The sequence below is a fragment of the Stegostoma tigrinum genome, chromosome 21 (assembly GCF_030684315.1).
Source record: "Stegostoma tigrinum isolate sSteTig4 chromosome 21, sSteTig4.hap1, whole genome shotgun sequence".
Taxonomy (NCBI): Eukaryota; Metazoa; Chordata; class Chondrichthyes; order Orectolobiformes; family Stegostomatidae; genus Stegostoma; species Stegostoma tigrinum.
The window spans coordinates 28,650,038-28,663,642 of record NC_081374.1 but is presented as its reverse complement, the minus strand read 5'-3'; the positions used below and the strand labels follow the sequence as shown (position 1 = coordinate 28,663,642).

Below are 13,605 nucleotides of genomic sequence, written 5' to 3'. Positions count from 1 at the left end.
GGTTTGTTGTCAATATAAAGTTCAGACTGTGCAAAGATAGATATGACATTGTTAGTAACTTTGTAGATGCCACAAAAATTAGTGGCATGGTAGGCAGTGAAGAAGATTTTCCAAGATTATAAAGGGATTTTGATCAAATGGGTCAATGGACTGAAAAATGGTAAATAGAGTTCAATCTGCATAAAAGCAAGGTATTGCATTTTGGCAGAAATTTAGAAAATAGTGAGAGGTAGGGTGTGCGATTTCTCACATTTTTAAGTGGAGAGGAGGGAAATTTTAAAAAGTTATGAGGGGCAATTTTTTTTGCACAGTGGGCGGTGTGCATATGGAATGAATTTCCTGAGGAAGTGGTGGATGTAGGAACAATGACAACATTCAAAAGACATTTGGATGAGTACACGAAGAGTAAAGGTTTGGAGGGAAATAGCCCAGCAGCAGGCAGGTGGGGCTAGTTTAGTTTGGGATTATGGTTGGCATGAACTGAAAGGTCTGTTTCCACAGTGTATGACTCTATGATTTAACAAACGTCATTAGAACATTCCATGGAATAAACCAAATAGCAAATGCAAACGAACAATCAGATCGTGTGGATTTCTTAGCAACTCCCCTCATTCTCACCCCCAAGTTTAATGACATTATGGATTACCAAACGTTATTGAAACTTCACAAGTTATGATTATTCATTTTCAACAACCTGGTCCTAAAATATTTTTGAAAACTGTTCTGACATGGGCTGACTCAACAACTCCTCATATTCTGGTGGCCTATTTTCCTTCCTGGAGCTCAATCCATTGAATTATTGGAAAGTGCACTCCAACATCGACTGATAAGCATGACTCCAACATTTCACAAACTTCAAACTTTGCCAAGTTAGTGCTGCCCTTAATTTTCCTCAACTTTTATCTTGCCCCATTCCCCAAAACAAAATGCCTGTGGGCTTTCAACCCCCAATTAGATTTCTTTCAAGCTGAGCACCTACCAACTAGTAGATGGCAGAGTTTAGACAAAACTTGGCAAAATTTTGTTGAAAGAAAGGAATTGAATATTACTTTGATGGAGAAAAACTGCAGAAATCTACAGAACAGAGGAATCTGGGAGTCCTCATGCATGAATCACAAAAAAGTTAGAATCCAGGCTCAGCAGGTGATAGAAAAGGCAAATGAAATCTTGGCATTTCTTTCAAAGGGAACAGCATTAAATGTAGCGAGGATTTGCTGTAGCTAAACAATGTCCTCGTCAGACCACAGCTGAAATACAGTGAAAACTTTTGGGCCCTGTGTCCATGGAAAGCTAAATCCACATTGAAGGCAGTTTGGAGAAGGTTTACTAAGCTGAGCCATGTATGGAGGACTGTCGTATGAGGAGAGGTCAAGTAGGTTAGGCCTGTGCTCATTGGTGTTTAAAACAATGTGACACAACCTTGTTAAAACCCATAAGATTCTTAGTGAACTTGACAGGATAGAGGTTTCCCTTGTAGGAGTATCTAGGACCAGAGGACATGGTCTCAGGCTAAAGGATCACCCATTTAAATGAGAGGTTAAGAGGAATTTCTTCTCTCCAAGGGTAGTAAATCAGTGGAATTCTTCATCACAATGACTGTAGAGGCTGGGACGTTAAGCTTATTCAGAGCTGAGATGGATATATTTGTAAATTAGGAAGGGAGCCAAGTATTATGAGGAAAGAGCAGCAAAGTGGAGTGGAAGATCATCAATGCATGGTCTTATGATGGCAAGACAGTCATTGCAGCAGCACAGAGTGTAGTTACATATTGAAAACCATGGAATCATAGACACAGCAGTCTCCATGGGAATTGTCTGGGAAATTGAAAATGGAAATTCCCATGAAAATATGATGTTATGACAAGAGTGGAGATCTGGCTCAAAGAAGGGCAGGCCTGGTTATTAAATATGCCTGGATTCAGCATGCTCAAGAATGGGATAGGAGTGACTGTATTGACTAAAGAAGAATATGGCAGGGCTGGAGGGAGAAGCTGTCCCAGTGAGTCAAGGACAGAAACTAATTGGCTAGAGCTAAGGAACCAAAAAGTTGCAGCTACATTACCAGGTGTTAGGCCAACAGTTGGTGAAAAACGCTGTACAGCAACAAATTGCAAAGAAGTTACAGAAAAATGCAAGAATTATGGAACAGTTATAACAGCAGGCTTCAATAATCTAAAGATAGACTAGGAAAGTAGTAGTGTAATTCAAAGATGAGCAAAAGATCCTAAAGCGTGTTCAGGAGCATTTTCTATAGCAGTTCATTTCCAACAAGAGAGGAGGCACTATTGACCTGGTTCTCAGTAATAAGGTGGGCCAATGGGATCAAGTGTCAACAGGGGAGCACTTAGGAGACAGCGATCATTGTATCATAAGGTTTACACTGGCTATGGAAAAGGAGAGGAAGCAATCTTGAGTAAGAATAAAGTTCAGGAAAAGTCAACTTCCGTGGAGTCAGAATGGATGTGGACCAGATAAACAGCGATAAACAACAAACAATAACTTATGTGCCATCTTTCAAGAAGGTTCTTTGATTTTTAAATAAAGATAGGAAGAAAGTACAATCAGGGTATAGTCCATCAGAGGAGTATAGCATACCACCCATGAATAAAGAAAAAGATAGGGAATAAAAAGAAACAAAACATAAGGAGTACGTATGACACATGTCAGGTAGATTATAGAAATGAGAGTCATAGAGATGTACAGCACAGAAACAGACCCTTCAGTCCAACTTGTCCATGCTGACCAGATACCCAAAATTAATCTAGTCCCATTTGCCAGCATTTGATCTATATCACTCAAGACTTCATATTCACGTACCCATCCAATGCCTTTTAAACGTTGCAACTGTACCAGTCTCCACCACGTCCTCTGACAGCTCATTTCATATATGCACTACCCTCTGCATGAAAAAGCTGCCCCTTAGATCTCTTTAAATCTTTCCCCCTCACCTCAAAACTGTGCCTTCAAGTTTTGTACTCCTCCAAGCCAAGGAAAAGGCCAAATACAATTACCCTATCTATGTCCTTCAAGACGTCATAAACCTCTGTAGATCAACTCCTCAGCCTCTGACACTCCAGGGTAAATAGCCCCAGCCGATTCAGCCCCTCCCTATAGCTCAAACCCTCCACTCTGGCTACATCCTTGTGAATCTTTTCTAAACTCTTTCAAGTTTCCCAACATTCTTCCTATACTAGGGAGACACGACTGCACCCAAAATTCCAAAAGTGACCTCACCAATATCATGTACAACCACAACATGACCTCCCAACTCCTATATTCAATGCACCGACCAATAAAGGAAATTATACCAAACACTTTTGTCACTATCCGATCTACCTGCGACTTTGGAGAAAAGCACATAAGAGAAGCAAAGTGTGGGTATGAGAAGAAACTGACAGCTAAGATAAAGCAGAATCTAAAAATCTTGTATGGACATTTAAATTGTAAGAAGGGTGATTTGAGGAGGAGGAATGATGCTGATGATGGTCTATAAAGGGTATTTATGGATACAGGCAGGGATTATGGCTATAGCATAGAATTAATATTTTCCATTTGTACTTACCAAAGAAGAAAAATGCTACACAGATCATGGTGCAACAGGAGGCAGCTCAGACACCTGAATATTTTAAAATTGTTCAGAAGGTAATTCACAGGTTGTCGGTTTTCATGGTTAACAAGAAATTAGAACCAGATGAAATGTACCCAAGGACACTGGCCAGGAAAATGTCTATTTCCAACTGGCAAGTACTGACTAGTTGCAAACTTTGGTGACCAATTCCAACTGGTAGAAGCATTAACTGGTTGGCAACGGGAATAACCCTGTTTACACTGGTCTCAACTGTTTCAATCATTCCAATTACACTGTTTTATTCCTTCTGGCAAGTCAGTCAAGTTTGATCAAATCCATGGGACAGGTTTTACGAAGCAGTACTGGACAAAATTCTACCATGGAACACATCACTGCTGACCGAGTTATAACTTGGAACATTCTAGCTTGGATCAAGAAGTAATAATCAGAAGCAAGAAATACAGTGATATTTCTGATCTGTATCTCAGCTACAGTGAAACAAATTGTATTTCCCCCACTGTAATATCAGCCACGACACAAGGGATTTAAGGTTCAAGCTTTCAGGTCAGTGTAAGCCTAGCTGTGTATTAAACTATTAGGCCACCAGAATCCAGAATGGGCAAGTACATGAAAACAACATAGTAACAAGCAAAGAGGAATGAGGTTTCTCTTAGAAATCCATCAAATGACAATGAAAAAGGGACCAACCGATATGAAATCAAAGCTCCTTGACAGGATTTCCAGGTTTCATACATCACCTTAATATTTTCACAGTGCTCTGTATTACCATTTTAAAATTAAAAGATTGTGCCTTGAGTTGAAGCTGGAAAGGACAACGGTTAAGAAGACCTCGTAAGGCCAGTTCAACTTTGCCTTTAAAAGGTTGGTATATGTTCAAATAGCTTTTCAGCAGAGATACTGACTATATAGTAGACATTCCTACATAGCACCCTATTGTCTGAAATTCAGCAAACTATCAAGCATGATTCAACTAGTCACATCATACATCAATATATTCACCTATTATGAACAAGGAGGACATGGCAGAATCCTTTGAATGGCGAATAAAAAGAATGCACTCAAATTATTGAATCATGCCATTGACTCAAGTACCAACTTGGATGCATACTCTGCTCCCAGGATTCCTAGTGTTGGCACCATCTTTAAAGCCCAGCTAGGCACCCAGTCAAGCACTCGCGGTGCGCAGATGCCCTGCCAGTTTCCAGTCAATTGTCACAGACGTGTTGGACAGAGGGCAATTAATAGCCACTTTGTTCACTGGACGCCCTGGTGAACAAGGACTTTGCATGCTGGAGATAATAGTTCTATTAGATGGGTGGAAATAAATGCAGTATTTAAACTGCAAACATTCAAACACAGATTTTTGGAATCTTATCCAGGAGCAGAATTTTTTTAAAAAAATCTATTTTGAAAAAGTATGCTCAAAAATCAGAAACTCATGCAAGGAATGTAAGGAATAGATGCCTTACCTGCAGCTTCTGTAACAGTGCAATGTCTGCGATTTTATCTTTGTCCTGCTTTGCTTGTTTTGCTTTCCAGTATTGTTTTTGTGCTGAATAACGGTTCATAGGACATACTTTGAAAAGACAATCTGCAACAGAGAGATTTTAAATACTTACTAATTTCATTTTATTCAGTCACAACATGCAGGATTGCCCTCACAAGAAAACAGGGAGAAATGTGCGAGATTGGCAGTAAGGAGAAAGGTCGGGTGCAAAAAGTCTTATTTTCCAACAAAGTGTTGAAAGGTAAGATGAGATTCTCGCCAGTGAGCAAGGATCTGTATGATAACAAAGTGTGAAGCTGGATGAACACAGCAGGCCAAGCAGCATCTCAGGAGCACAAAAGCTGACGTTTCAGGCCTAGATCCTTCATCAGAGAGGGGGATGGGGAGAGGGTTCTGAAATAAATAGGGAGAGAGGGGGAGGTGGGCTGAAGATGGATAGAGGAGAAGATAGGTGGAGAGGAGAGGTGGGGAGAGGATAGATCAGTCTGGGTTGGACGGACAGGTCAAGGAGGTGGGATGAGGTTAGTAAGTGGGAAATGGAGGTGCGGCTTGAGGTGGAAGGAGGGGATGGGTGAGAAGAAGAACAGGTTAGGGAGGCGGGGACGAGCTGGGCTGGTTTTGGGATGCAGTGGGGGAGGGGGAGATTTTGAAGCTTGTGAAGTCCACATTGATACGATTAGGCTGCAGTGTTCCCAAGCGGAATACGAGTTGCTGTTCCTGCAACCTTCGGGTGGCATCATTGTGGCACTGCAGGAGGCCCATGGTGGACATGTCGTCTGAGAAATGGGAGGCAGAGTGGAAATGGTTCACGACTGGGAGGTGCAGTTGTTTGTTGTGAACCGAGCGGAGGTGTTCTGCAAAGCGGTCCCCAAGCCTCCGCTTGGTTTCCCCAATGTAGAGGAAGCCACACCAGGTACAATGGATACAATATACCACATTGGCAGATGTGCAGGTGAACATCTGCTTAATATGGAAAGTCATCTTGGGGCCTGGGATAGGGGTGAGGGAGGAGGTGTGGGGGCAAGTGTAGCATTTCCTGCGGTTGCAGGGGAAGGTGCCGGGTGTGGTGGGGTTGGAGGGGAGTGTGGAGCGGACAAGGGAGTCATGGAGAGAGTGGTCTCTCCGGAAGGCAGACAGGGGTGGGGATGGAAAAATGTCTTGGGTGGTGGGGTCGGATTGCAGATGGCGGAAGTGTCGGAGGATGATGCGTTGTATCAGGAGGTTGGCTCTTAGAAGGGCCTCACTTCACTCACAACTGAAGCTCGCTCTTTCATGCAACAAAACACTTATCGCACCCACTCAGGATTTAGTGGCAGCTATTCTCAACTAGATTGCTCTCTTGTTATTTACAACACAATGAAAGGAAACGACAGTCACTACTCAAGCAATGAATGTCTGCTCATTTCTTATTATTAGTGAATATGTACACATTTCCTTCTTGGTAGTCCTCCCTATCATCTCCATCAGCGTTAAACTTCCCTAAATCCCTACCAACTCATCTATGTATATCTTCATTTCCTCACTTTACTGATCCCTCCACCCCAGGCTCTGATACATTTTGTAAACATGCCAGATATAGCAGTTCATTGATTCTCCCCCAGCATCAAAACCAGGGTACTACTGGCTCTCGAGGACCTCTGCCCCAGCTCTAACATTGTATATAGGGTTGTTATCCACGTCATAATTGTAATGCCTGCTGCTTGCTGTCCTCAATCCTCACAATTAAGTTCCCAAGTGTCTCTCCTGCAACAGCAGCCCTCTCCACCACTTTGACTTTTGGTGGACAGGTCCCCCAAATTATCCAAGTAACAAACTCCCCGACTCTGCCAAACGCCAGCTGGAAATCCCATATAACATTGGACTGACACGCTTTCCCCTACATACCCTGCAGTAAGATGCTGGTGATGGCTGAATGAGTCACATAGGTGGCTCAATAGACTGGAGGAAGGTGGCCTGACACTCACTTCAACAATCACTAAATCTCAGACAGAGTCAGGGGCAGCTGGCTAGGAAGTTGACATGTTGGATTTCACATCTTCTGATTCATCAGCATGAAACTATAAAATCTCAACTCTGTGGTTCTATGCGTTAGTTGTTTGCTGCACTTTTCAGTATCATTTATAAGTATCTATGAGTCATCTGTAGTCCTGAGTTCAAATGCTGATGAAATAATTAGAATAAAAAAGTAGAATAAAAGACATGATCCAAAAGTGAGGAAAATCAACTTTACCTTGCAGAAGCAAGCATGAAATGAATACATTTTTAATTCAAGTATGCACAAGTTAAGAATTTTACACATGCAAGATCAGATTTCACAATGAGAATGCTCTCTGCTTCAGTGAAAATCTTAAAAATCCATCCGAAGTAAAAACAGATTCTGTCTGTCTCTAAGGATTTGTATTAGTTTGTGATACTTTTTTTTTGCAGAATGAATGTTAAATTTACATGGTGTTTGCAAATTTCATTTGCTGCCTTTTATTGCTGTACTACAAATGCTACCTCAAATCCTGGTTGACAAGGTCATATTATTTAGTTAATTCCTTAAAGTTCAGTATTTTCAAGCTTTCTTACAGATTCCATGTTCTTTAGTCCAAGGTCAGAAAAGGAAACAACGATTTTAAGTTTCACTAAGCTGATTCAATGTAACTTTCGTCTCCAAACAATAACTTCACTGTAGCAGGAAAGAATCTGATTGTTGTTATTCGCAATCATGATTGCTGACACGTAGGGATGAATAGAAAGGACTTGCTGTTTCCCAAGTCCGTGAAAAAAAAACTTATTTTTAGCTAAATAACCCATGTTGCTCACTTGTTCTGTGACCCTACTTGGTAAACCGGATAACCTATCAATACTATCTCAATAATGTTTCCAGGTTTTACTAACAGGAAGCTACACAGCTATAAACAGTGTATATAAGCTGGAACTATCAGGTTGTCATTAAAAGGGACAGCGACGGAAAGAAATAGAACGTAGAACAATACAGCACAGAACAGGCCCTTCGGCCCTCCATGTTGCACCAACATATGAGCTAATCTAAGCCCATCCCCCTACACTATCCTATCATCATCCAAATGCTTATCCAAGGACTGTTTAAATGCCCCTAATGTGGCTGAGCTAACTACATTGGCAGGCAGGGCGTTCCACGCCCTTCAAGGCAGAGATCGACAAATTCTTGATCTCACAAGGAATCAAGGGCTATGGGGAGAGTGCAGGGAAGTGGAGTTGAAATGCCCATCAGCCATGATTTAAATGGTGGAGTGGACTTGATGGGCCAAATGGCCTTACTTCCACTCCTCTGTCTTATGGTCTTATGTCTGATATATTTGAAGTGGTCAATGTCGGTTTAAAATTGGCTTCCAATTAGCCAACTGTGATCACTACTCTCTTGCATAGACATCAAAATTACAGTCCTTTGGACCATAAAGAGTTGGAAGGTTATCAAATTTTCGGACTTTTCTGCATTTTTGTCCAGCAGATCTTTTTTACTGGGACAAACTAATAAAAATGTTTTCTGCAAAGATACTGCTTTCATTTTGACTTACTAGCTCAATTGAAATTTAGAGCAAATGGAAACACAGCAGTGTGTCAATATTTGGCTCGTGGGTTGACACGGTTCTGAAACGCCACAATTGTATCAGACACTAAAAACTCAAAATTCACAATCTATTATCTCAAGCAGCTTGATGCTTAAAACGATTCAGTTTTAATTGATCATATTCCTGATGAGATTTAACTTCCTTTGAGGTTAAGAAATAGAACTGAAACTGTAGATTGTCATGTTGCACATAATAAATAGTTCCTGGATGTTGTTTAAAACTACTTTCTTACTTTACCTTTTGCTTCCCAGGACTCTGGGGTCAAACCCTATCTGAGGCAGTCGGTCAGTCTGAGACCAGCAGCCACTATGCAGCAGCTGGGAGCAGGAGGAGCAGGCTCAAGAAGTGCCTTTGGGGTGGGGTGTGAAGTGGCCATAGGGTGCAGTTCACAAGGAGAAGGATTTGTTGGGGGGGGTGGGGGGAGTGTAGAGCAGTATTTATTGCCCACAGGGCAGTTAAGAGTCAACCACAATACTGCACATTCGGAGTCACAGGTAGGCCAGAAGTAGTAAGGATGGCAGATTTATATTTTTTTATTAGGTAGATTCCCAATAGTTGCAACTAGGCTCGGTGATTAAAGTCTGGATTCCTGTGCTGATCTGATGCTGCCTGGCCTGCTGTGTTCCTCCAGTTCCACACTGTTATTTCTTAAGCATTGGTCACACTGTTTCTTGGAAAATAGAATTGTGAAATGTATTGTTCAGATATAATTCAAAAATGAAACTTCTCTTATTCTAAGCTCCAAGAAAATCCTTGGACACACTTTGCTAGAATGAAAAGATGTGACAGATCACCATACATTGGACACCCCATTGTCGGAATTTCTATTATCTGTCGTTTGCATTATTTGCCGGAATTTTAATTGACCAAAGTTTTCTGCAAGAGTTTGCTTTATTGTACAAATACCTTTTTCTTTTAAATTTCAGCTTGTCTACTTCCTGCATCTTCCTCTATCATTATTGGCTTTATTCTCATGGCAAGGCTAAGACTTCATAGGGCAAATAAAACCAAATGTTCACAATCCTCATGGAATCCTTTCCATTATGATGGATAATGAACATTCCAGAAAAGCATGATATCCTTCTTGATTGTGAGATCCTAGTCCTTAAATATTCAGGTCTTTGGTTGGCCACAGTGGAGACAGAAATGCATTTTGTCATCTATGTATGCTTTTACCAAAAGCAGGCTCTTGATACATTAATCGACCATTTTACATTACAGTTGGTTCTGCTATAATGCATGTTTCTTCAATGTGAATTAGCCTGAACATGGTTGAAGAATTTAGACCACTATTTGTAGAATGCAAACTTTCCTCACCTGTATATAACGTGATTCTGGCCTCATTAGTTTAAATGGCGTGGCTATTGTACGATTTTCTTATAGCATGAGACCACACAAGCATGGAACTATCGCGTTATATCAGAACTGACTGTATCTCACCAGCAATCGTATTTAATGGGACAATGTGTTTTGCTGTAGGAACTTGTTGCTTAGTTTCTATATGGTTAGTGAAAGGCCCATTTTCCCATAGGTCTTAGAGGCAATGATCTCGAGTTCAGGTTCTGGGCAAGTACAAACATAAATGTCCTCTGCATACTGATGTCTGTTGACTGAGGCTGGACTGATTTAGTTTTAGATTAAAATCAGAGATAATCTCCATGCCTATGGCCTAATTTCTGTCTTGCTGATCTTACACTTTGAATCAGTATTCCGCCTTTCCCCCACCACTGTTCATGATTGAGAAACTTCACTGTCCTGCCATTCCACATTGTGAATACTTGTTTGACTGGTTCTTCAGCTTCTGTCTGCTCCTGAATAGAGGTTACCTAGTTACCTGCATATGATCGTGTACAGACCACAATAATATTGCACGGCAAAGTCTAGCTTTGAACCATGTCAATCCTCCTATGATTTGACTCAGGCCCCACTATGCTGTGTGCTAGCTGATGTGCAATGAGCACAGAATGGACAACCGCAATACTGACTGACTTGAGCTCTGCACATGACTCAGAAACTCAGATGTCTTCACGTCAACATTGTTACCCATACTGACACTGCAGAAGACCAAAATGAATGAACACAACTGAGGGTGTACCCCTTTCTGGAAGTCTTCAAGAAGAGGAACGGCCTCCAGAGATAAGCTTCACCAATAAACATTAATTTATACGGTATCTCAGTGCCTCCCTCTTTGGATATGTGAGTGCCTTATGACTGCCAGTTCAGCCCAATGAGGAATCATCAATGCATATGCACCTACACCTGAATCAACAGATAAAGCTGAAGAGAGATTCTACACTGACCTTCAGTAAACCCTAGTCCAAGTCCCAGCAGGCCACAAATGATCCTCCTCAGAGATTTCAACATGTGAGTCAGGAAGAATGCAAATCTCTGGAAGGGTGTGATTGGCAAGGATGCAGCATACATGGTAGTATAGATGGACATAGAACCAGAGTTAACATTTCAAATCCAATGTGATTCTTCTTTGGAAATTTAAAGCAGCACTTTCTGTTTCTAATCGGAGTTCAAACAACTTCTTGACGTCATTGTTCAAGCAAGGGAGTGCACAGATGTGCATGCCACTCACACCATGACATATCATGACTACAGGTGATCAATATCTTATCAAATCTACCATCAACCTGGCCCACAAACAATGGAATCTACCAAAGGCAACCCCAGGAAAATTAACCTTGAAGGCCTCAAAGACATAATCCAGAAGTCTTCTCAAACTGTGCACCACTTCCAATGTCTCAGTCTCTAGCCACCATAGTGTCATAGAGATGTACAGCACAGAATCAAACCTTTCAGTCCAACTCGCCCATGACGGCCAGATATCCCAAATTGATCTTTTCACATTTGCTAGCATTTGAGCCATATCCCTCTAAACCCTTCCTGTTCATGTACCCATCCAGAAGGCTTCTAAATGTTGTAACTGTACCAACCTCCACACTGTCCTCCGGCAGCTCATTCCATGTACACGCCACCTTCTCTGAGTAAAAAAGTTGCTCCTTAGGTTCCTTTTAACTCTTTCTTCTTTCACCTTAAATCTATGGCCTCTAGCTTCGGACTCTCCCACCCCGGGGCAAAGACCTTAACTATTTACTCTATCCATGCCCCTCATGATTTTATGAACCTCTATAAACATCACTCCTCAACCTCTGACACTTCAGGGAAAGTGGCTCTAGCCTATTCAGCCTCTCCCTATTGCTCAAGCTCTCTAATTCCAGCAACATCCTTATAAATCTTTTCAGAACCCTTTCAAGTTTGACAACATCTTTCCAATAGCAGGAAGACCAGAATTCACAGGTCAGGCAGCGATTCTTCAGCACCTGTCAAGCTGTTTCATGCCCCACAGCACTCAAAAAGGTGTCACAAATGAAGGGAAGCTGCTATTTTTCTCTATTGAAAGAGGCTTGAATCTGGAATAACATTATTAAGCCCCTCTGCCTCTCTATCTCCTTCACATTCTTTAACACCAAATTTTGGAATTACTCAGTTAATAATTCTGCTAGAATATGATTTAAACTACAATATATGAGTATTTTTGAGCCATGTTTTATTAAATCTCATAAGTTTGGGAGGCACAGGTATCATTGAATCATTGGTTCCTAAAGTCCTCAAACACTGCTGAGTTTTCCTCATGTTTGACTGATATTGATTCATAATCATAATTAGTTAATAATTCTACTTATTTTCTAACCAACCCATTCAAAGATGTTAAGGCACACCTCTGGAGCAGGTAGGATTGAACCTAGGCCTCCTAGCTCAAGTACAGGGACACTACCACTTTGCCACAAAAGCCCTCAATGTTACTCTGTGCAATAACCAGCTTGTTACAATAAAATTAGATGCACCTTGCTCTTTTATGTCTGTCAATGCCCACGTTCAGTGAATATTTATTAACATCAGGAAGAAAGTTACATATCTACCCATAGTTGGTAAGGAAAGTGTAATCTTTTTCCTCAGTAGCACCACAGCAGCACCACAGCAAAAAAACAGAGGAGTCTTTCATAAAATTCATCTCAAATTGTTTCCGTAAAGCTATGGAGGAGCAGTTGAGCTGAAGGAATTGTTTTCCCCATTTACTTTGAATTGGTTTCTTTTAGATCATTGATTTTTCTTTTGTTTGCACATTCTTCAATGGATACTCCCTTGAAAACATGACAAAACATTATTCCCCTACCTCCCACACACTTACTGTGCAAACATGCTGTTCCTGGATCCTGTTTCACTATCACATGGCAACAAATTCAAGTGCTTAACAATGAGACAGATACCGGCAGTCCAAAGAAACATGCAAAATACCAAAGGAAATGACCACTAGCATTAACTTGTCAGTCTTTTTTTGTTTTGAGTTATCCTCATTTAATAGGTCCTCTGTAATGTTCACCACAATTTGAAGACTGTGACTAAATATTAAATTGTTTTGCTATGAACTTTTAAAAAAGGGCTTCAATTGAAAAAAGGTATTCAATTGATTTAACAAGCATTTTCCAATCATTTTGAGGTCATGTCACAAACGACTATTGCATAAAATACTAAGGGCAGGGCATCAGTAACTGGCTAACCTTTCAATTAAAAAGCACTTTAATAGTTAGCTATGAAATTACTACAACACATATCTCTCTAACTGCCACAAAACAGCTTTAATATAATTTCGGAGGGCATTTCAATATTAAAATATCATCTTGTATTTTTAAAAACCTCAATGAATTTGTCACTGTGTTCATCCACACATGAGAAAGAGAAATCCAATGACTGTCTTCACTGCACCCAAACAGAAAGCCAGGACTTTCAGCCATCAGCACCAATGGGATTGGGCACAACTTAAAAATTGTGGCATCTGATGGGTTCCCTAAGTCCTAACACCAATAGGACCTGCTCCAATTTCCAAAGGGAGGAAGGAGATCAATG

At 40.9% G+C, this 13,605-nt stretch overlaps 1 protein-coding gene across 2 annotated transcripts in view; it reads right to left on the bottom strand.

Moving 5' to 3' along the window:
* The window catches only part of itpr3 (inositol 1,4,5-trisphosphate receptor, type 3), a 252,243-nt gene that overhangs the window by 186,770 nt on the left and 51,868 nt on the right, over nt 1–13,605 (bottom strand). For both annotated transcript variants that reach the window (XM_059653417.1, XM_059653416.1), the window contains one exon: nt 5,058–5,179. In XM_059653417.1, coding sequence (XP_059509400.1) covers nt 5,058–5,179 — 122 coding nt within the window. The remainder of the gene's footprint in view (nt 1–5,057; nt 5,180–13,605) is intronic.